This window comes from Schistocerca americana, chromosome 10 (genome assembly GCF_021461395.2).
Source record: "Schistocerca americana isolate TAMUIC-IGC-003095 chromosome 10, iqSchAmer2.1, whole genome shotgun sequence".
Taxonomy (NCBI): Eukaryota; Metazoa; Arthropoda; class Insecta; order Orthoptera; family Acrididae; genus Schistocerca; species Schistocerca americana.
This window is the reverse complement of record NC_060128.1, coordinates 102,412,225-102,435,877: the sequence shown is the minus strand read 5'-3', so window position 1 is coordinate 102,435,877 and position 23,653 is coordinate 102,412,225. Positions and strand designations below refer to the sequence as shown.

Below are 23,653 nucleotides of genomic sequence, written 5' to 3'. Positions count from 1 at the left end.
TTTGTTGCAAGTCATTAAGTGCCCTCATTGTCAAACACTGGATGACTAAAATGACTGTATTCGTTCGTCATGGGATACAACTTTTCATCATACCTAATACAACCCCTCTGATAGGCAGGTACGCCGACAGCCATTATTTCCAAACGATAAGTGATTAACACGTTTCTTGTAGTGGCCGTTTTCGCAGCAGCTGTATACAGATGGCAGTTGTTAAAAATAAAATGCCTTATTTGGAAGCTGCACATCGAAATTTTTATTTATGCACCCCACGCGTTTCGCCTTTTTTACAAGGCGTCTTCAGTGGGTGTCCTGAAATATTACATGGTTTGTCCATTTTTACACATAGGTTATGGTTTCACATCTGGGTTATAGATTTAAAAACAGTTCCTTAACGTTTTTTTATAAAATGGAAAGGTATTTAAGGGTAACTTCTAATTCATTGCATCTAAGAAAAGTGCTTTTTCTCATCTGGCAACCAGGTGGACATCTTTCAGTTCACTTTCAGTTCACTGTTTACGTTACACATCACTGTAACTACTATCTTTTTAATACAGAGTTTCATTTGTTTTTCTCAGTGTTACCAACATTCTCAGTTTTCTGCATTCAACTGATGTGTGTGTGTGTGTGTGTGTGTGTGTGTGTGTGTGTGTGTGTATTAGAGAGGGAGAGAGATTTTTTAAGTAAAAAATTAATTACCTTATTTTATTTATTCGTTTATTTGTTCTCAAAAGTAATAATAATGTTTTTTGTTTATGGCTCTAACACTATGGGACTCAACATCTACAGTCATCAGACCCCTAGACTTAGAACTACGTAAACCTAACTAACCTAAGGACATCACACACATCCATGCCCGAGGCAGGATTCGAACCTACGACCATAGCAGCGGCGATGTTCCGGACTGAAGCGCCTAGAACCGCTCGGCCACAGCTGCCGGCTCTTTCTTGTTTTCCTGTATTCTTTGTGTCGTTATTGTTCTGTCACTGTGCCTGTTTCTGTAGTGTTTTGTTGTACTGTTGTTTGTGGGTGTTTGTGCACTGTGTTCACTGACTGTATTTGTTTTTTAATTATTTTGTTTAATTTGGTGTCTAGATCCATATTGTACCCATTGTTTGTTGCTATTTGTGTGATGATGTACCAGAAAGAACTAGACATCATCACACAAATAGCAACAAACAATGGGTACAATAGGGATCTAGACACCAAATTAAACAAAAAAATTATAAAACAAATACAGTTAGGTTTACGTAGTTCTAAGTCTAGGGGCCTGATGACTGCAGATGTTAAGTCCTATAGTGGTTAGAGCCATAAACAAAAAACATTATTATTATTTTTAAGAATAAATAAACGAATAAATAAAATAAAATAAATAATTTTTTATTATAAAAAAACTCTCTCCCTCTCTAATACACACATACACACACACACACACACACACACACACACACACACACACACACACACACACAACAGTTGAATGCAGAAAACTGAGAATGTTGGTAACACTGAGAAAAACAAATGAAACTCTGTATTAAAAAGATGGTAGTTACAGGGATGTGTAACGTAAACAGTGAACTGTAAGACGTCCACCTGGTTGCCAGATGAGAAAAAGCAGTTTGCTTAGATGCAGTGAATTAGAAGTTACCTTAAGTACCTTTCCATTTCATAAAAAAAAGTTAAGGAACTGTTTTTAAATCTATAACCCAGATGTGAAACCATAACCTATGTGTAAAAATGGACAAATCATGTAATATTTCGGGACACCCACTGAAGATGCTTTGTAAAAAAGGCGATACGCATCTGGTTGCATAAATAAAAATATAAATTTCGATGTGCAGCATGCCGATAAGGCATTTTCTCTGAAACAACTGCAATTGATAAGTGATATGTGTATAAAGTTTGGTTGAACTCAGTCCAGTGGATTGGGAGGAGATATGGAACGTACATACGTACATCCATTTTTATAAGAAGTGTGGATGACGAAAGGGTGAGACCTGATGGTACTTTCCAATGATGGCTGCAGAAATTCAATTACTATTCACAATATCATTACGATGTTTCTACCATTAATGCTAGTGAATTAGAAGAACAGAGGCAACTCAAATCTTTTTTCACTGTTGCTTTGTGGCTTCATGGAAATACTCACGACTAAGGTGGCTAATCCTTGTCAACAGGGGGTACACTCAGTGACAGCTAGAATGCGCTTATTTTAATATCCACAGAAAAATCGAGCTGGCTCATCGATAGCAACCTTACTCTAACTCATCAGACATTTGAAACTACTTTGCACATGCGAGTTCGGTTCTTTAAAGAATCGGGTGGAGGCGAGCTATTGGTATCATTAAACAATATGGTGTGTTGAATAACCTGTAAGAAAAGAATCAGAAGTATTGAAGAGCAGTTACGGCACATAAGGTTAGCCAGAGCAATATAGCTTAAATGTTGAACTTACCAAATTCATTTACTTTTTCCTGAAAAACATGGATCTCTACAATTCTGGAAAATATCCGGCTTGCTCTAGCGCTGGCTTCGTCTTAATTGTGCTACGATCGTATTTTTTCTTGATTTTTCTTGATTATTGGTGGGGCAACTTCACATTTTAAAGTTAAAATGCAAACAAACTGACCGTTGTCCCACTAATTTTTTTGTGTTGCGAAATTCTTTCCTGCTTATTAGGCAATCATTATATGACAACAGACTGGCTTTCAGAAGAATCATACTGTGAAAAAAAAAAGAACAGCCATACTTTTAAGTAAAGATATTACACAGAATCTTTGCTCAAATGGCTCTGAGCACTATGCGACTTAACTTCTGAGGTCATCAGTCGCCTAGAACTTAGAACTAATTAAACCTAACTAACCTAAGGACATCACATACATCCATGCCCGAGGCAGGATTCGAACCTGCGACCGTAGCGGTCGCTCGGTTCCAGACTGTAGCGCCCAGAACCGCACGGCCACTCCGGCCGGCTAGAATCTTTGCTCTCCAGATTGGTAGGAAAAGTCAAGTTGGGTGCTACGCCACACATGTTAGGAATAAAGTGCGTTACAATACTTAGTGGTTGACTGTGGTACAACTGGTGTAGGAAAGAGTGGACAAAAGTAGAGACCACGTGTGCTCGACTGCTTTTTTTTTTCTTCTTTTGGTCCATACTACCACCTACGAAAGTTTGCCGTTGTAGTTCTTATTCATCCTCTATAAACCAGACATTACAAAGGGCATTTCACGATCCATTCTTCAGTACTGCTCGAGTCTTTGGGATCCCCACCAGATCGGGTTAAAGAATCACGTAAAAGCAATTCAAAGGCGTTGTGCTGGATTTGTTACTTGTAGATTAGAGGAAGACAAGAGTATTACGGAAATGCTCCTTGAACTCCAATGGGAATCTGTGGAGGGAAAAAGTGAGAGTTGTAGCGGAACGCTATCGCAGATATTTACAGAATCGGCATTTACGGCAGACTACAGAACGATCCTACTGAAACCGACGTACATTAAGACAAGAGAAAAGAAATTAGGGTTCATACAGAGGCATATAATCAGTCTTCCCCTCGCTCCACTTGGAAGTGCAACAGTGGGGGCAATGACTTCGAGTGGTACAACGTACCCTCCTCCATGCTCCGTATGGTGGCTTGCACAGAATGTAGATGTCGATGTACATGGAGGTTCCAGTCCCGATTCTTATTTAGGTTTTTCGTGATTTTCCCAAATAGCTTCAGGCATGTGGACAAGTTTATATGAATTTCGGCAGTAGCATTGTTCATCTATTTTTTGCTGTGTCTCCCATTTCCAAATGTGGAGTACACTTTAAAACGAGAGCAGAATTCCAGGAGACGATTAGAACATTTATTAAGAGCTGCTATAATTGTCGGCATAGGTTTAAATTCATTTTGGTAGTAGTCTTGGTCCCAACACACACCCCCATGGACCATAGTCGTTACATTTGTTGTGCTCGTAGTTCACCCCTTAGTAATAAATGTGCTGCACCGTATAGGATGAGAGTAGAGTTCCATAGATGTTCATATTTTTCTGTGAACAGGTGTCATGATTATCAATTACACATATTATATCATCACACTGATTACATATGTCTTGTGAAAGAGATCCATGGACGGATAAAACTACATCTAATTTAAATTTATGAAGAAAAGAGCCGGCCGAAGTGGCCGTGCGGTTAAAGGCGCTGCAGTCTGGAACCGCAAGACCGCTACGGTCGCAGGTTCGAATCCTGCCTCGGGCATGGATGTTTGTGATGTCCTTAGGTTAGTTAGGTTTAACTAGTTCTAAGTTCTAGGGGACTAATGACCTCAGCAGTTGAGTCCCATAGTGCTCAGAGCCATTTGAACCATTTTTGAAGAAAAGAACGTCCCTCTCTACCTGTACACTATCCAAACTGTCTTAAGAAAAAAAACCTTTAAAATACGGGAATGCGTAAATATACCTAATTAATTACTTAATATAAGGATGAACTTGCCAATGCGAGTAATCGTGGCATATTGTGCAAACAATTTACTTATCTGCGAAAGAAGGGCTGGTTCAAATGGCTCTGAGCACTATGGGACTCAACTGCTGAGGTCATTAGTCCCCTATAACTTAAAACTAGTTAAACCTAACCAACCTAAGGACATCACACACATCCATGCCCGAGGCAGGATTCGAACCTGCGACCGTAGCGGTCTCGCGGTTCCAGACTGCAGCGCCAGAACCGCGCGGCCACTTCGGCCGGCGAAAGAAGGGTGTGTGTAAATTCATTTACTACATAATTACCTATGTGTTTGAGGAACTAAGGACGTCGCATGTCAGCTTTTGGTAGAAATGAAGCAAACTGTTTGTAGTAGACCAAATTGGAAGCCGTGCAGAGTTGTTAACATCAACATGAGAGAGCTGTTTAATAAACATACGACAGAATACATGAAAAATTCTGTCAGTAAGTAGACAAGAAACGAAGTAAACACAATCTATATTGAAAGAGAAACAACTTCATAAAGTGTATTTCTCTCGAGGGAAAATAAAAATAAATGCTGCATAAGGTACAAAAACTAACAAAGTATTTTAAAAAACAAACGTGTGCCATATGCATACACGAGATTTGTGAAAACTACAAATAAAGTCTTATGACACAGTGCTTCTGTGTTTCTTTTCTGTCACAGTCTCCTTTGAGTGATGGCTACACACACTATAATGAAATCAGAATTCCGCGACATCAGCACAGCAGTCCTCGAGGGATGACATAAGCATTTGGTAAGTTTTACACGCAAGTTGACATTAATGTTAGTCCTGACGTAAGCCCCTGTGATTTTGGTATGATTGCGTTTGTCTCATGCTGTGTATTTCATTGGTAATGGCAGTACACTTGTAAGGTGGTGTAGTCTCCTGACCTTCATTTCTTACATATTCTGTCTGCACAATCGCACTCTGGACAAGACGCTTCATTCGAACCCAAACTCGATAAGGCAGAGTCAATTTTGTATGAATTCATGTAAGCAATATGCAAATCTAACAAGTAAATCGCAAGTGCGCACCGAGGTTGAAAAAAGTCGTGGGTGGTGTACACAACATGACGGCCACAGGAATTTTCTTTCTAAAGAGGAAACCAGCCCACTGGGAAGACTGTCCCTTCAAAGGGCTGGGCCAAAAACATACCTACTTCGGCCAAAGCGACCGCCCAGAGAGAAGAGTGAAGGGATCATGAACCCTGTGTCCGATTTAAAAGCAAATTCCGCTACATTGTGTGGGAGCGCCCAGAAGACGCGTTTTTTCATGGACCGACTGCATAGTTATGGAGTTCTCACAGGAGGACAGTATACGCCTGACAGAGATGCTACAGATTTCTGCATTGGTCGACTCAAACGGAACGTCATTCTCCCGTTTAAAAGAGCAACGCTGATTGGTGGAATATTTCTGATGCAAATAGCAACAGGAGTGACAGAAGACAGTGAATGATATACCCATGCAACTTTTCCAGAAAAAGGGGCCTTTTTGTTGTCGCCCTTGGAGCAGGAACATGTAACGAGAGCGAGTGTGCTCGTACATGTACACAAAGAGTGAGGAACAAAGTCTCTCCTCAGTACTTCACTGGGAGAGCACCTCTGTCGTTAGCGAATCTGAGTGACACTCTATATTCAGTCGCTCGCGATTAAGCATTGTTCACTGTGTTGGCTGCCATACTTATTGTGCGGCGTGAACACGGATAGTGTTCTAGTTTAACGCCTGCAAGCGAGTATTGAGTGGCATCGTGGTGGACTGGTTATCTGACCAGTGTACCACGCCAATAGTTAGACTAGGGGCGGATAGGAGTCCTTGACTTCTTCAAGGTGTAGGGAGAGTTTGATTGGCAAAGGTCAATCCAGATAGAAAGAGATAGTTGTGTTATTTGTCAGCAGTGAGGGACACAGGCAGTTGTCGTCGCAGCTCATGGTATTGTGCACTACAGCGTATGCGAGCCCCATCTGTCCTCCCTAACAGTACACTCCATTACATTTCTCACGCGACAGCCTTGACTGTACCTAGAAAACCTATTCAAGTTGTGTAGGCGTGGCTCTCAGCCATCTGCTGAGTAAATAACATTCTTAAGGAAAAGGCAGAAAAGAACCTTTCCATAAAATAATAGCATTTGTATCCATTAGAGGCAATCTACTGAACCCGGAAAATTATTATTATTTTATAAGAAAAAGTTTCACTTGACTTCTCAGAATTTTTTGTAATACATAACAGTTTTCGTTCGTTTAATGTTTTAGTTACACTAACTAGCAATACTCCTGTACCCAACCATTCCACTAGTTATGTAAGAATATACAGAATATTTTTGTGTCTTTTCCTTACAGCAGACGAATCCAGAAGATGCTTGTTGCTGAATGTTTTTCAAGCAGGTCTTGTTGGTACATTAGGAGCGTCTGTCTGACTTCTGTAGTACTGTGGGGTGGAAATTCTTTCTTGCAGAAGCCAAAGGGTATTTGTTGGATCAATCCATTGTGAAACTTGACAAAATAAAACCCACACACTCACACTCTACAAGACGAAACCGTAATTCCAGAGGTGATCAAACTGATATCAAGATCACCAGCTAGAGGTTACATGCATGTAGCTTATATCATTAGTTACATTTACACCCCTGTGAACCTGTTATTTCTGTTTCCCGCCAAATCCCAGGAAATGGCCAGGTCGCTCATTGCGAGATGTTATGATTATATGGCAAGTTTTGGCAGTAGTAATGTCGATTTATTTATTGCTGTAAGATGCAGTACACTCTAAAATGAGAGTAGAACTCCAGGAGATGATCAGAACATTCATAGAGAGATGTCATGATTGTCTGGTTAGGTTTACATTCATGTTGACAGCAGTCTTGGTCCCAACACGCACCCCTGAGGAAGCAGTTACATTTGTTTCACTCGTAGTTCATCCTCCGGTAATGAATGACCTGCCTTCAAAGAGCGTAGAATTCCAAGAGGAGCTTACATTTTTTATGTAAAGAGACGTCAAAATCATCTGCTGATACATTTTCGCTTGGCTCTGATACACGCTCATGTAGGACATCTTGCGTTTGTCGTAACTGGCGTCCCTCATTAGGTGATGGCTCTACACTCTAGGACCAGAGGTTATGCGTGTCCTACCTTGCACCAGACCAGGAGTACTGAGTATGGCTCCTATGACACAGCCACCATTCTACAAAATTTTTAAGGCTTTTGTGGTCACTTACTGATAAATTGCCTGTCGGCTTCTGTCTCAGGCTCTTCAGCCTACGCTTGTCTGGTGAATTTTCTGACACTACAGCAGCATGAGTGGCTGTCTTTGTCAAAGCTTCACTCACAGCTGCTGGTGGTGGGCTGGAATCGACCTCACAGCCGCAAGTTATATGAACCTGACTTGTCTAGGTCCCCAGGGTTTTCGGTGGTAATTACCATTGAGATTCGCACCTTGCTACCCGCAACGCTCGTTCGCTGCAGCATGGGTACCCAAGATCCGTTCTCTTTGAGGCTTTCTGCTTTCTTCTTGAAGGTATTGTCATGTTCGTGTGTGTCTATAGCTTCCCTGAACAAGCGGATGTGGCAGCTCTTCTCTACAGCAAGAAATTCTGTGTCGACGACCTTCACTACGTGGTCGGTCTCACACAGCGCGTTCTCCGCCATTCAGATTTCTCTACCTGCTCCAATCTGCGGTGCCGCTTTTGTTCGGTGATCCTGGTGTTGACTGATCGGCCTGTCATTCCAACGAAGACATTTCTACATGTACATGGTATGCCGTGTATTCTGGTCATTGCAAGTGGGTCCCTTTTCTACTTTGCCGATCTTAGACACTGTTCGGTCTTCTTTGTTGTTCTATAAATAATTTTTACGCTGTGTCCGCACAAAATACGACCGTTTCTGTCCGTTGCTCTTGGAACGTACAGCACAAGGGCCGTACCTGACACTTGTGTCGACTGGACGAGTGTTTGATTCTGTGACATTTCTTATGTAACTGGTGGAATACCCACTGCTCCTTACGCTTTCCTGGCGTGTGCTGCGGCTCAAAGACTCGTCTTGCTCGCGTTATGGGCGTGTTAATCATACCTCTGTTCTGGCTCAAGTGACGATTTGACTAAGTATGCAGGTATCGGTCCGTGTGTGTCGGCTTTTGCTAGATGCAGTGTTCGAGGTTTTCACCACCCCTTGTGAACAGCACACTTAGAAAGGGTACTCTTTGGTCCTCTTCCACCTGCATGGTAAATTATGTTGGCACGGAGACTCCGACCACATAGCAAGGTTCCCTGACACGGAAGTTCTTGCTGCTCAAAAGAGTTATTACACCTTCTTGTTCAAAAAAATGGTTCAAATGGCTCTGAGCACTATGGGACTTAACATCTGAGGTCATTAGTCCCTTAGAACATAGTACGACTTAAACCTAACTAACCTAAGGACATCACACACATCCATGCCTGAGGCAGGATTCGAACCTGCGACCGCAGCGGTCGCGCGGTTCCAGGCTGAAGCGCCTAGAACCGCTCTACCACAGAGGCCGGAAACCAAGAATTGAGTGAGAATAGATTTGATATTATGTATTTAAGTCCAGTCACTTTTGAGAACTATGTCAAGAATACCCTTCTTGACATAGGGAAAGAGCAAGAAAAGAACACCTTACTTCTTGATATCAAGGAAGGAATCAGATTGGGAGCAGATCAGAAGCTAAAGCGCCATGATGTGTTAAAGAATAACGTGTTGTTCAGAACGTCTCCAGCTGAAAACAGCTGGGTAGTCTGGATACCAGAGGAGTTGATTAACAAGTTACTCTGGTACACTCACCTTAGTCATGGACACTTCAGACCACATAAATGCTCTGCCACCCCAGCTGGCAAGGAGGCTATAGTAATAAACATGACAACAGCTTCAACAAGAAAGAAGAATGTGTCGAGGTGAACAGACCCTGGATTCCCATGCTGCATTGGTAAACGGCACAGTAAAGTGCTCCAAAGTTGGCGCGCAGGTACATATAATCTGCCGCTGTGAGCTTGGCTGCAGTCCACCACCAGAAATGGAAGAGTGGTGGGTGAAGCTTTGACAATGCCAGCCAGTTGTGCAGGCGAAACTTTGGGAAAACCAGAGAAACATGCCAACAGGCCATTTGGCAACTGCTGTTCTGTTTTGCTTGGAATCCTCCAGTTGGTACTGCACCTACATAGGTGTCCTGTGAGGCCTACCTTGCTCCAGGGCAGAAGTCCTGGGTGTGATTCCTGTGGGACAGTCACTGCTTTGAGTCTTTTGGATCTTTCGGTCGGTGACCTACATGCTAGGATTGTCATCACACGGGGCCTAATTTGCACCAGGGTAGACATCCTAGGAAGTATCGCCAAGAGTACGAATACTGCCTCTTCAAAAAGAAAGGGTTTTTATTCAATTTAAGTCTTTTTATATCAATCACTTTGTTGCTGTACAAAAATGTTTTAACTGTTGGGGATTCGGTCGGTCACCTATCGAACTGCTTCGACAAGGACCCAGTATGCGGGAGATGTGCAAAATCGGGACACAAAAAGTCAGAATGCAGGCCGGAGAATCCTGCAGGCTGTATACCATGCAAATAGAACATACGATAAGGTTGGGGGGCCAGACTGTCCTACATATAAACAGCTCTACGAAAGACAAATACAGCGCACCAAGTACGATGCTCTGGACAACGTCCGTCAATAACGAGTGCTACCATAACTGTCAGAAACCCAGCCCCCTAACACACGCAGGGACAGACGTAACTAATAACACAAAAGGGCAAAGATACAAATCTCCGTCGACTAGGATGAAAGGCTGGCGGCGAGCCGTTGCCTGGCGGCAACACATGGCGTTGTTACAACCCCCAAATGCAGATACTAATAGTAATGTAGAGCCTCAGTTCTGGGAGACAATACAATTCACATACTTCAGCATTACCAACTACATAGACGATATGTGCATGAAGGGAGCAATTGAATATGAGGTGGCCAGGCACCTGAAACATCACATGTTTGATTAGGCCACCCGGCCGGAGTGGCCGTGCGGTTCTAGGCGCTACGGTCTGGAACCGAGCGACCGCTACGGTCGCAGGTTCGAATCCTGCCTCGGGCATGGATGTGTGTGATGTCCTTAGGTTAGTTAGGTTTAATTAGTTCTAAGTTCTAGGCGACTGATGACCTCAGAAGTTAAGTCGCATAGTGGTCGGAGCCATTTGAACCAATTTTTGATTAGGCCATCTTCCAGGCGTGTCTCCTTTCACGAGTTGACGAACTGGAAGACGTAATACTATGAGATAGTTCAGAGAAATGTAACGACGTTCTTGAACATCCTGAGAATGAAAATGTCACGGAGTTCACAAGAAATCCAACACCACAGAGAAAGACAGCTGCACACTACCCACACAACAAGCAGGATATAATACAACCAAATGTAGACTCTGTATTACACCAGTTCATTTTGTCTACGGGGTAGCACACACAGTCACTACGAAAAACAAAACAGTAAGGTAGCAGAACAGAAAGACACATCCTGCACCGGCACAACACCAGACACAAACATCCCAGAAACAGACATATAACAAGTCCCCGGAAGAGATAAAAAAACAAGTCACTATCAGGGGAAATGCTCAGCGAAAACACATCAAAATCCACACTATACCAGAAATCATAAAGGAGGGAAAACATGCTGCACTGCAAAATTGCTCGAAATCGGAGAAACAACCAAACAGTCCAGAACACCAACCAGACACAACGAAGGAACCCCACGTGAATACCGTTAATTACATAAACTACGAAAACTTAGAAGCTAACCTACGGCTTAGTAGACTAGAATACAAGAATATATTTCAAACTGCTCTTCGCTATGTAATACGAACTAAGCATGGAGACGGGGATAAAAATTTGCTTCCCAATTACAGAATTGAAAATTGTGGGGCAACCACTGTTGTTTTTCACTTGGGATCCTCCAGTGAGTGACAGACCTACACATTAGATTAAGAGAGGTGTTCGTACTGTAAGACCTTCGGTACACACACCATCAGATTATTTGACTTGTCGCTCAAACGAAGTAGGCGAGTGTCAGTAATATGTCTTGTGGTCTTATTGTGGGGTGTTTATCTTATGCCATTAGGTCAGACGATAGAAATGCCACTTGCACGCTTAGAGTAGCAGATTGACGGTGACCAACTTTAAACAGAACTTGATTAATTTTCACACAAATTTATTAAAATAGTAACAAGAATAAACCTTAAGTAAATTGATTCTGGATGCTATTTACAATTAACAATCTGAAGTTCCTTTGGTCTTGGTACTTTAATCTTATTCTCACATATCTCTTATACTTGGCAAAGTGTCTATTCATTTCTCTTCATGGCTATGTACAGGAATATGATAATCTTCTTAGGTGCAGACTGAAACTTGACTATAGACTGGTACAGACTGGTGCAGACTAATGCACACTCCTGATCGGAGGTCAGTACACTCGTTATAATACCTCGTGCGTACAGGTATCACTGCGCGAGTGTGATCCGCGAGGAGAAAAGGTTCTATGTTAGCAGCAATCGCATTGGCTGCATTACATATTAATATGCGGATCGGCGGAAGCAGAATTTGGTCCGTCTCTAAGGCAGCGCCATCTCGTAGTGCGGAGACGGACGAGCGCTGCGCCTGCGCTGTTGTGCTTAGCGGGGCGCGCTCTAGTGGGAAAGTTTTGTACGCGCTGACTACGCGGAACTATGTGCACAACAATAAGATACCCTGCGAGGCCTACCTTGCACCAGGGCAGAGCTCCTAGAGATGATGGGCCGGTCGGCGTCGGCCTCGTCGCCGCCAGAGGCCGCCAGGAGGTGCAGGGTCACATTTAGGGGGGGCCGAGGGGGACGGCGCGGCCCCCCACTGAGGGTGACCAGCACGGCCGTGGCGCCCCCTGCCACCGCCGTCCGCGGACTCACCACCGTCACAGACCTGCAACATCACAAGCAGCCTCATGAAAATGCACTCCATCCAGACACAAGCAAGAGAGGTAGTTGAACAAAGGATTGTAATGTCCCCACAGCAAATACCCTCTACCACGCACCAATTAATCATTTTCAATCAAACCATCCACATTCATTCACTTTGGAAAAGTTATCTGATCTGATTTTCTTGTAATACTGGGTGTTACAAAAAGTTACGGCCAAACTTTCAGGAAACATTCCTCACACACAAAGAAAGAAAATATGTTATGTGGACATGTGTCCGGAAACGGTTACTTTCCATGTTACAGCTCATTTTATTACTTCTCTTCAAATCACATTAACAGAAACACACAGCAACAGAACGTACCAGCTTGACTTCAAACACTTTGTTACAGGAAATGTCCAAAATGTCCTCCGTTAGCGAGGATACGTGCATCTACCCTCCATCGCATGGAATCCCTGATGCGCTGATGCAGCCCTGGAGAATGGCGTATTGTATCACAGCCGTCCACAATACGAGCACGAAGAGTCTCTATATTTGGTACCGGGGTTGCGTAGAAAAGAGCTTTCAAATGCCCCCATAAATGAAAGTCAAGAGGGTTGAGGTCAGGAGAGCGTGGAGGCCATGTAATTGATCCGCCTCTACCAATCCATCGGTCACCGAATCTGTTGTTGAGAAGCGTACGAACACTTCGACTGAAATGTGCAGGAGCTCCATCGTGCATGAACCACATGTTGTGTCGTACTTGTAAAGGCACATGTTCTAGCAGCACAGGTAGAGTATCCCGTATGAAATCATGATAATGTGCTCCATTGATCGTAGGTGGAAGAACATGGGGCCCAATCGAGACATCACCAACAATGCCTGCCCAAACGTTCACAGAAAATCTGTGTTGATGACGTGATTGCACAATTGCGCGCGGATTCTCGTCACCCCAAACATGTTGACTGTGAAAATTTAGAATTTGATCACGTTGTAATGAAGCCTTATTCGTAAAGAGAACATTTGCACTGAAATGAGGATTGACACATTGTTGGAAGTGTACCCGTGGAGGCCAATCAGCTGCTGATAGTGCCTTCACACGCTATACATGGTACGGAAACAACTGGTTCTCCCGTAGCACTCTCCATGCAGTGACGAGGACAACGTTACCTTGTACAGCAGCAACTTCTCTGACGCTGACATTAGGGTTATCGTCAACTGCACGAATAATTGCCTCGTCCATTGCAGGTGTCCTCGTCGTTCTAGGTTTTCCCCAGTCGCGAGTCATAGGCTGGAATGTTCCGTGCTCCCTAAGACGCTGATCAATTGCTTCGAACGTCTTCCTGTCGGGACACCTTCGTTCTGGAAATCTGTCTCGATACAAACGTACCGCCCACGGCTATTGCCCCGTGCTAATCCATACATAAAACGGGCATCTGCTAACTCCGCATTTGTAAACATTGCACTGACTGCAAAACCACGTTCGTGATGAACACTAACCTGTTGATGCTACGTACTGATGTGCTTGATGCTAGTACTGTAGAGCAATGAGTCGCATGTCAACACAAGCACCGAAGTCAACATTACCTTCCTTCAATTGGGCCAACTGGCGGTGAATCGAGGAAGTACAGTACATACTGACGAAACTAAAATGAGCTCTAACATGGAAATTAAGCGTTTGCGGACACATGTGCACATAACATCTTTTCTTTATTTATGTGTGAGGGATGTTTCCTGAAAGTATGGCGGTACCTTTTTGTAACACCCTGTATAAGGGACCATCACATGATGGACTTCCATATGTATAATATTTATCAAGAAAACTGTATGTATTTCCCACAGGGTGATCCTTATTTCTACAAAATAGGCTAATTTTGCATACATACTTTGCTTTTATTAACCATACTATATTTCATTTCCTGAATATGTTGAAGTTACCATAACATCACCAATAATTATGTCAGTATTTTCAGCTGCTGACACGATTTCAGCAACCCGACAAAGAACGATATAGCATTAGTTGTTGTTTTATTAACTATGTCAAAAATGATTCAGATGGCTCTGAGCACTATGGGACTTAACATCTGTGGTCACCAGTCCCCTAGAACTTTAAACTACTTAAACCTAACTAACCTAAGGACATCACACACATCCATGCCTGAGGCAGGATTCGAACCTGCGACCGTAGCGGTCACGCGAATCCTGACTGAAGCGCCTAGAACCGCACGGCCACACCGGCCGGCTAACTATGTCAAAAAGAAAAAAAAATGGATATGTAAATATATGAAAAATGTTATGTACTCAATGTGAAGAGGCTCACTGGAATCTAATGCACCTTGCAGCTTATTGTTAATGATGTCATGGAACAGAAGAGAAAGAAAACGTAATTATAGAGCAAATCACAGATGAAGAAAGCCTTAGACACGCTATCCAGCGAGTCCAGCAAGGCTGAGCTTCCCTGCTGTTTTGGGATGGCATTATGTGGGGCCGACGTACGCCGCTGGTGGTCATGGAAGGCGCCGTAACGGCTGTACGATACTCAATGTCATTCTCCGACGGACAGTGCAAACGTATCAGCAGCATATTGGCGAGGCATTCGCCTTCATGGACGACTATTCGCGCCCCCATCGTGCACATCTTGTGAATGACTTCCTTCAGGATAACGACATCGCTCGACTAGAGTGGCCAGCATTTTCTCCAGACATGAACCCTATCGAACATGCCTGGGATAGATTGAAAAGGCGAGTTTATGGACGACGTGACCCACCAACCACTCTAAGGGATCTACGCCGAATCGCGGTTGAGGAGTGAGTCAATCTGGAGCAACAGTGCCTTGATGAACTTGTAGACAGAATGCCACGATGAATACAGGCATGCGTCAACGCAAGATGGATTTCTAAATATTTGAAAAATGTTATGTACTCCATGTGAAGAGTCAAGAGTGATCACAAGGTCGTTGTAGCTAGGCTCAATACCGTTTCTTCCAAATCCGCCAGAAATAAACGCAGAATAATTTCATTTAAAAAAGCGGATAAAGTGTCACTAGAAGCCTTCCTAAGAGACAATATCCATTCCTTCCGAACTGACTATGCAAATGTAGACGAGATGTGGCTCAAATTCAAAGATATAGTAGCAACAGCTATTGAGAGATTCATACCTCATAAATTGGTAAGAGATGGAACTGATACCCCATGGTACACAAAACAGGTCCGAACGCTGTTGCAGAGGCAACGGAAAAAGCATGCGAAGTTCAGAAGAACGCGAAATCCCGAAGATTGGCTAAAATTACAAGCGCGAAATTTGGCACGGACTTCAATGCGCGATGCCTTTAATAGGTTACACAACGAAACATTGTCTCGTAATTTGGTAGAAAATCCGAAGAAATTCTGGTCGTATGTAAGGTACACAAGCGGAAAGACGCAGACAATACCCTCGCTGCGCAGTGCCGATGGTACTGTTACCGACGACTGTGGCGTTAAAGCGGAGTTCCTGAACGCACGTTTCCGAAATTCCTTCACCAGGGAAGACGAATGGAATATTCCAGAATTTGAAACACGAACAGCTGCTAGCATGAGTTTCTTAGAAGTAGATACCTTAGGGGTTGCGAAGCAACTCAAATCGCTTGATACAGGCAAGTCTTCAGGTCCAGATTGTATACCGATTAGGTTCCTTTCAGAGTACGCTGATACAATAGCTCCCTACTTAGCAATCATATACAACCGCTCGCTCACCGATAGATCTGTACCTACAGATTGGAAAATTGCGCAGGTCGCACCAGTGTTTAAGAAGGGTAGTAGGAGTAATCCATCGAACTACAGACCTATATCATTGACGTCGGTTTGCAGTAGGGTTTTGGAGCATATACTGTATTCAAACATTATGAATCACCTCGAAGGGAACGATCTATTGATACGTAATCAGCATGGCTTCAGGAAACATCGTTCTTGTGCAACGCAGCTAGCTCTTTATTCGCACGAAGTAATGGCCGCTATCGACAGAGGATCTCAAGTTGATTCCGTATTTCTAGATTTCCGGAAAGCTTTTGACACCGTTCCTCACAAGAGACTTCTAATCAAGCTGCGGGCAATTGGGGTATCGTCTCAGTTGTGCGACTGGATTCGTGATTTCCTGTCAGGAAGGTCGCAGTTCGTAGTAATAGACGGCAAATCATCGAGTAAAACTGAAGTGATATCAGGTGTTCCCCAGGGAAGCGTCCTGGGACCTCTGCTGTTCCTGATCTATATAAATGACCTGGGTGACAATCTGAGCAGTTCTCTTAGGTTGTTCGCAGATGATGCTGTAATTTACCGTCTAGTAAGGTCATCCGAAGACCAGTATCAGTTGCAAAGAGATTTAGAAAAGACTGCTGTATGGTGTGGCAGGTGGCAGTTGACGCCAAATAACGAAAAGTGTGAGGTGATCTACATGAGTTCCAAAAGAAATCCGTTGGAATTCGATTACTCGATAAATAGTACAATTCTGAAAGCTGTCAATTCAACTAAGTACCTGGGTGTGAAAATTACGAACAATTTCAGTTGGAAAGACCACATAGATAATATTGTGGGGAAGGCGAGCCAAAGATTGCGTTTCATTGCCAGGAAACTTAGAAAATGCAACAAGTCAATTAATCTTACACTACACTCGTTTGTCCTGTCATAGGATTTGTCGACCTGGAAAAAGCGTTCGACAATATAAAATGGTGCAAGCTGTTCGAGATTCTGAAAAAAGTAGGGGTAAGCTATAGGGAGAGACGGGTCATATACAATATGTACAAAAACCAAGAGGGAATAATAAGAGTGGACGATCAAGAACGAAGTGCTCGTTTTAAGAAGGGTGTAAGACAAGGCTGTAGCCTTTCTCGCCTACTCCTCAATCTGTACATCGAGGAAGCAGTGATGGAAATAAAAGAAAGGTTCAGGAGAGGAATTAAAATACAAGGTGAGAGGATATCAATGATACGATTCGCTGATGACATTGCTATCCTGAGTGAAAGTGAAGAAGAATTAAATGATCCGCTGAACGGAATGAACAGTCTAATGAGTACACAGTATGGCTGGAGAGTAAATCGGAGAAAGACGAAGGTAATGAGAAGTAGTAGAAATGAGAACAGCGAGAAACTTAACATCAGGATTGATGGTCACGAAGTCAATGAAGTTCAGTAATTCTGCTACCTAGGCAGTAAAATAACCAATGACGGACGGAGCAAGGAGGACATCAAAAGCAGCCTCGCTATGGCAAAAAAGGCATTTCTGGCGAAGAGAAGTCTACTAATATCAAATACCGGCCTTAATTTGAGGAAGAAATTTCTGAGGATGTACGTCTGGAGTACAACATTGTATGGTAGTGAAACATGGACTGTGGGAAAACCGGAACAGAAGAGAATCGAAGCATTTGAGATGTGGTGCTATAGACGAATGTTGAAAATTAGGTGGACTGATAAGGTAAGGAATGAGGAGGTTCTACGCAGAATCGGAGAGGAAAGGGATATGTGGAAAACACTGATAAGGAGAAGGGACAGGATGATAGGACATCTGCTAAGATATGAGGGAATGTCTTCCATGGTACTAGAGGGAGCTGTAGAGGGCAAAAACTGTAGAGGAAGACAGAGATTGGAATACGTCAAGCAAATAATTGAGGACGTAGGTTGCAAGTGCTACTCTGAGATGAAGAGGTTAGCACATGAAAGGAATTTGTGGCGGGCCGCATCAAACCAGTCAGTAGACTGATGACCAAAAAACAAAAAAAAAAGAATATTTCTGCGCGGTGTGGGATCCTTACCAGGTCGGATTGACGGAGGACATCGAAAGGGTGCAAAAAAGGGCAGCTCGTTTTGTATTATCACGCAATAGGGGAGAGAGTGTGGCAGATATGATACGCGAGTTGGGATGGAAGTCATTAAAGCAAAGACGTTTTTCGTCGCGGCGAGATCTATTTACGAAATTTCAGTCACCAACTCTCTCTTCCGAACGCGAAAATGTTTTGTTGAGCCCAACCTACATAGGTAGGAATGATCATCAAAATAAAATAAGAGAAATCAGAGCTCGAAGAGAAAGGTTTAGGTGTTCGTTTTTCCCGCGCGTTGTTCTGGAGTGGGATGGTAGGGAGATAGTATGATTGTGGTTCGATGAACCCTCTGCCAAGCACTTAAATTGGAATTGCAAAGTAATCGTGTAGATGTAGATGTAGAGGACGTGCTACTGGGTATTGGAGGTACCGGTGTGTACAGCGATCTGAATCACCACCTGTGAAGGTCTCACTGTATGGTGGTACAACATGCAATGTGTGGTTTTGATGAGCAATAAAAAGGGGTAAATGCTGTTTATCTTGATCTCTATTCCGATTTTCTGTACAGGTTCCGGAACTCTCGGAACTGAGGTGATCCAAAACTGATTTTTATGTGTGTATTTGTGGGCCAGAAATGATAAGTTTAACATACATCTTCTACTTTGGTCCCAAAAAACCAAAGGATCACTGCTTTTGGGTTGAGAAAGACAATGGGTACATTATTGTCTCAGCAGTGATGTAACAAATCTTATATCTATTGTTGTTGATCGTTTCAAACTGTAGGCGTTGTTACTGAAATATCACTCATCGCTTAATAACTCAACATTTCAAATCAATGGAAATGTTACGAATAAACGCTACTCGTTTTTCAAAAACGTGTTATACAAGAACCAAAAATTGTAGCACCATTGGTATAATAAATTCATATATCGTTATCTGAACCTGGTTATTAGTGAAAAATGAAAAAAAAATAGCCTGTTATAACCGAGACCAAACAAATAATACCAGTTATTCAGAACTAAATACCGGCATCAGTGTAAATAGGTCTGTTTTTCCCACTTCGAAGTGTTTTGCAGCATTCAGTATAAGTTTATTGGTGTGCCCTAATAGTATGTAACTTATCTCGCAGTAGGTAGTTGAGGAAGGGTACCAGGTGACTGAAAAAGAGTGCTGGTCATTTCCACACAGTTACAGACCTTATCGCTAATGTTGTTATGTTGTACAAGTATGGAACAAGCTCAATCCTCTGACATTATGACTTATTTGGACGACGAAAATCTCCGTTACGACCTTCGCAAACAGAGATCTTGCGAAATTAGGATCATTCTTTTCATCGATACTATGTTCCGCTTTGACGAGCACGGAAAAAATGGCTGATGAACTCTCAGCACACGTGAGCGAGTAGAAGCGACCGAGCATTTGCAGACAATTCGCCAGTGTTCATTAGCATTCGCTTGCATCTGCGAGCAAGCTTTGTACGGTAGCGGGAACGGAAGACAACGTGGGATAACAAACAGTCGTTGAACGCTGCGTTATTGTTTTTTGGCGCTAACAATCGGCACACAGGCTACAACATTTATAGCTGCATTCACGATGTAAAACTGTGATATGCAGACAGTATTATTTAGCGTAGCGAGCCCACTGTTTTTGAAGAAGTAACCTGACTGGCGTCGGAAAGGAAGAATTTCCTTGTCCGGTTAGAACGTAATAGTGAAATGTGTGGAGATAGAGCAACTCAGCACTAATTACGGGCGACCAGCGTAACCTGACGAAATTATTTACGCTCAGATTGTTACAAGCAACTGGAGACAGTCACAGGGAATTGCTAATGACTCCTCGGCTTTTGCCAGTTAAAACTGGACTATATTAATTCTGATGCTTTGGGATCAAATCTTGTTCCTTACTTTATGTGTGATAGTAATTGCGTAGCTGTAACATTTCTTTTTATTTTTCTGTGCAAGACTGAAGTGAACAATTTTTTTTTTTTTTTTTTTTTTTTTTTTTTTTTTTTTTTTTTTTTTTTTTTTTGTAATGGGTTCACGAATGCGAACTGTAGGCACAGTTTCGGAAACAGTGGGTGTTGTTTGTTCCACGATGCTGGATAATCGGAGAATAACTACTAAAAAGGTCAGGTGAAACCCTGGACATATAGGGTGAAAAGTATTTAAACCGACAAATTCTGGGAGGTTGTAAGGGGACATCAAAACAATTATTTTTCCCTAATGTCATTTTTTCCTATAAGGAGTATTTAAACCGGTAAGGAAGATTTGTCTCGCGGCAAATTAATTAAACCAACAAACACTTTTCCATTTTTTTATGACCAAGAGACAACACATTAACACAATCCAATTTCAATTACAGTGGATTTTCAAAAATGCCTCCATTGACACGTAAACAAAGGTTACACCGTCGGATCATGGTCTGTCTCACACGGGCAAAAACCCCAGGAGTATCCTGAATTGTTACTGCTGCTGCTATTATCCGGGCAACCAGATCCTCTTCTGATGCGACAGGAGTTGCGTAAATGTTTCTGGGAACTGTCGGTCCAGGAATCGACGCACACGACGACTGAAATGTGCCGGCGCCCCGTCATGTTGGAACCACATGCGTTGTCTTGTAGGGAGCGGGACGTCTTCCAGCAATTCTGGCAATGCTCTGGCGAGAAAATTGTAATATTGCCTGCCATTTAATGGCCCAGGTAGCAGATACGTCCCAATTAAACAGTCCCCAACAACACCGACCCACACATTAACCAAGAACCGCACTTTATGAGCGCTAGGAACTGTGGGATGTGGCCTACCCTCACTCCAAACATGCTAATTGTGCATGTTGAAGACTCCATCACGAACGTTGCTTCAACGGTAAACAACACAAAGGATGGAAATGTAGGATGCATTTCACACTGTTCCAGGTACTACTGCGAAAACTGTGCTCTGGGTGGATAATCAACTGGTTCCAGGTTGAAATGGACATAACAATTGCTCTCGAAGGGCTGTTCTTACATTCATCTGATTCGTCCCCATGTTACCTGCAATTGCACGAGTGCTGATTGAAGGATCCCGCTCCACATGCTGCAAGACAGCTTCCTCAAATTGCAGCGTTCTTACCGTGCGCGGCGTCCCAGTCCAGGCAATCTGCTAAATGGCCCGGTCTCACGCAGACGTTGGTACACAGCATCAAAGGTGCGGATACGGCGATTAGGATATCGTTGTTGATAAACACGCTGTGCAGCTCGTCCGTTGTGGTGCGCTACGTAGTACGCACCAACCATATCAGTGTACTCCCTCCAGCTGTATCGCTCCATTAGTAAACAGAGACGGTGCACTACTACACTGGTGGACAGCAGTTGCCTACAACTGAAGAGCGTAACACGGCCTCTAACAACTGAAGAGCGTAATACGAGCTCCAACAGTTTAAATAATCCTCATAGGAAAAAATGACGTTAGGGAAAAATATTTGTTTTGATGTCCTCTACAACTTCCCAGAGTTTGTCGGTTGAAATACTTTTCACCCTGTATTCTGAGAATACGTGCGTGATACTATTGATGAGATTTTGGACATGAGAAAGCTCTCAGCGAAATAGTTTCCTAAATGCGTCAGTGCAGACGAAAAGCGTGAACGAATGGTTTGCTTCACAGTCACTTATGTGCAATTTCCACGGGATCGTGTTAGAGTTCTGAATATTTCGTCACCGTGGATGAAACATGGGTATACATTTACGATCGAGAGACAAAGCAACAGCCAAGTGAATGGATACACAGTAGCTATTCAGCTTGAAAGCAGCGTAAAACAACGAAGATCAGAAGACAAATGGCTCGCATACGTGTTTTCAGATAAGTTGGAGTCATGGCCTGACGAAACTGCTTTCGCCGAGTCATAACAGTGGGTCCTTTAATTGCTCTGGCAGGATACTCATCAAACGACAACACATGAAATATTAGTTCACTTTATTTGATAAATGAATAAAAGATTTACTTGAAAGATTAGCCGGCTCGTGAAAAGACATAACATTTCATCGGCGTTCAAGCCCCCAGCAAAAATCCGACAGCTCATGAGGCCTGTGAAGTACGATCTAGGGCTTAGAACGCCTGGAGTGTACAAGATACCACGTCAGTGTGGCTGTTACTACGTCGGCCAAACAGTACGCACTGTGGAGCCACGCCGGACGGAACACGAGAGGTGCTTACGCCTATGCTATCCAGAAAAATCGGCCGTGGCAGAACACGCCTGTCGTTATGAGGACGAAGTCATTTTGGGATAGCGTCATAAAAGAAGCTGATGTTGTTGTTGTTGTGGTCTTCAGTCCTGAGACTGGTTTAATGCAGCTCTCCATGCTACTCTATCCTGTGCAAGCTTCTTCATCTCCCAGTACTTACTGCAACCTACATCCTTCTGAATCTGCTTAGTGTATTCATCTCTTGGTCTCCCTCTACGATTTTTACCCTCCATGCTGCCCTCCAATGCTAAATTTGTGATCCCTTGATGCCTCAGAACATGTCCTACCAACCGGCCCCTTCTTTTTGTGAAGTTGTGCCACAAACTCCCCTTCTCCGCAATTCTATTCAATACCTCCTCATTAGTCATGTGATCTACCCATCTAATCTTCAGCATTCATCTGTAGCACCACATTTCGAAAGCTTCTATTCTCTTCTTGTCCAAACTATTTATCGTCCATGTTTCACTTCCATACATGGCTACGCTCCATACAAATACTTTCAGAAACGACTCGCTGACACTTAAATCTATACTCGATGTTAAGAAATTCCTCTTCTTCAGAAACGCTTTCCTTGCCTTTGCCAGTCTACATTTTATATCCTCTCTGCTTCGACCATCATCAGTTAGTTTACTCCCTAAATAGCAAAACTCGTTTACTACTTTAAGTGTGTCATTTCCTAATCTAATTCCCTCAGCATCACCCGATTTAATTTGACTACATTCCATTATCCTCGTTTTGCTTTTGTTGATGTTCATCTTATATCCTCCTTTCAAGACACTGTCCATTCCGTTCAACTGCTCTTCCAAGTCCTTTGCTGTCTCTGACACGGTGTGGCCGTGCGGTTCTAAGCGCGTCAGTTTGGAACCGCGTGACCGCTACGGTCGCAGGTTCGAATCCTGCCTCGGGCATGGATGTGTGTGATGTCCTTAGGTTAGTTAGGTTTAAGTAGTTCTAAGTTCTAGGGGACTGATGACCTCAGTAGTTAAGTCCCATAGTGCTCAGAGCCATTTGAACCATTTGTCTCTGACAGAATTAGAATGTCGTCGGCGAACCTCAAAGTTTTTATTTCTTCTCCATGAATTTTAATACCTACTCCGAATATTTCTTTTGTTTCCTTTACTGCTTGCTCAATATACAGATTGAATAACATCGGGGAGAGGCTACAACCCTGTCTCACTCTCTTCCCAACCACTGCTTCCCTTTCATGCCCCTCCACTCTTATAACTGCCATCTGGTTTCTGTACAAATTGTAAATAGCTTTTCGC

The 23,653-nt window shown here is 43.1% G+C and overlaps 1 protein-coding gene across 1 annotated transcript in view; it reads right to left on the bottom strand.

Annotated features, from left to right (window-relative positions):
* The window catches only part of LOC124552274 (C3 and PZP-like alpha-2-macroglobulin domain-containing protein 8), an 842,473-nt gene that overhangs the window by 509,190 nt on the left and 309,630 nt on the right, over positions 1-23,653 (bottom strand). The window contains exon 3 of the mRNA XM_047126553.1: positions 12,219-12,412. Within this exon, the coding sequence (XP_046982509.1) occupies positions 12,219-12,412 (194 nt within the window). The remainder of the gene's footprint in view (positions 1-12,218; positions 12,413-23,653) is intronic.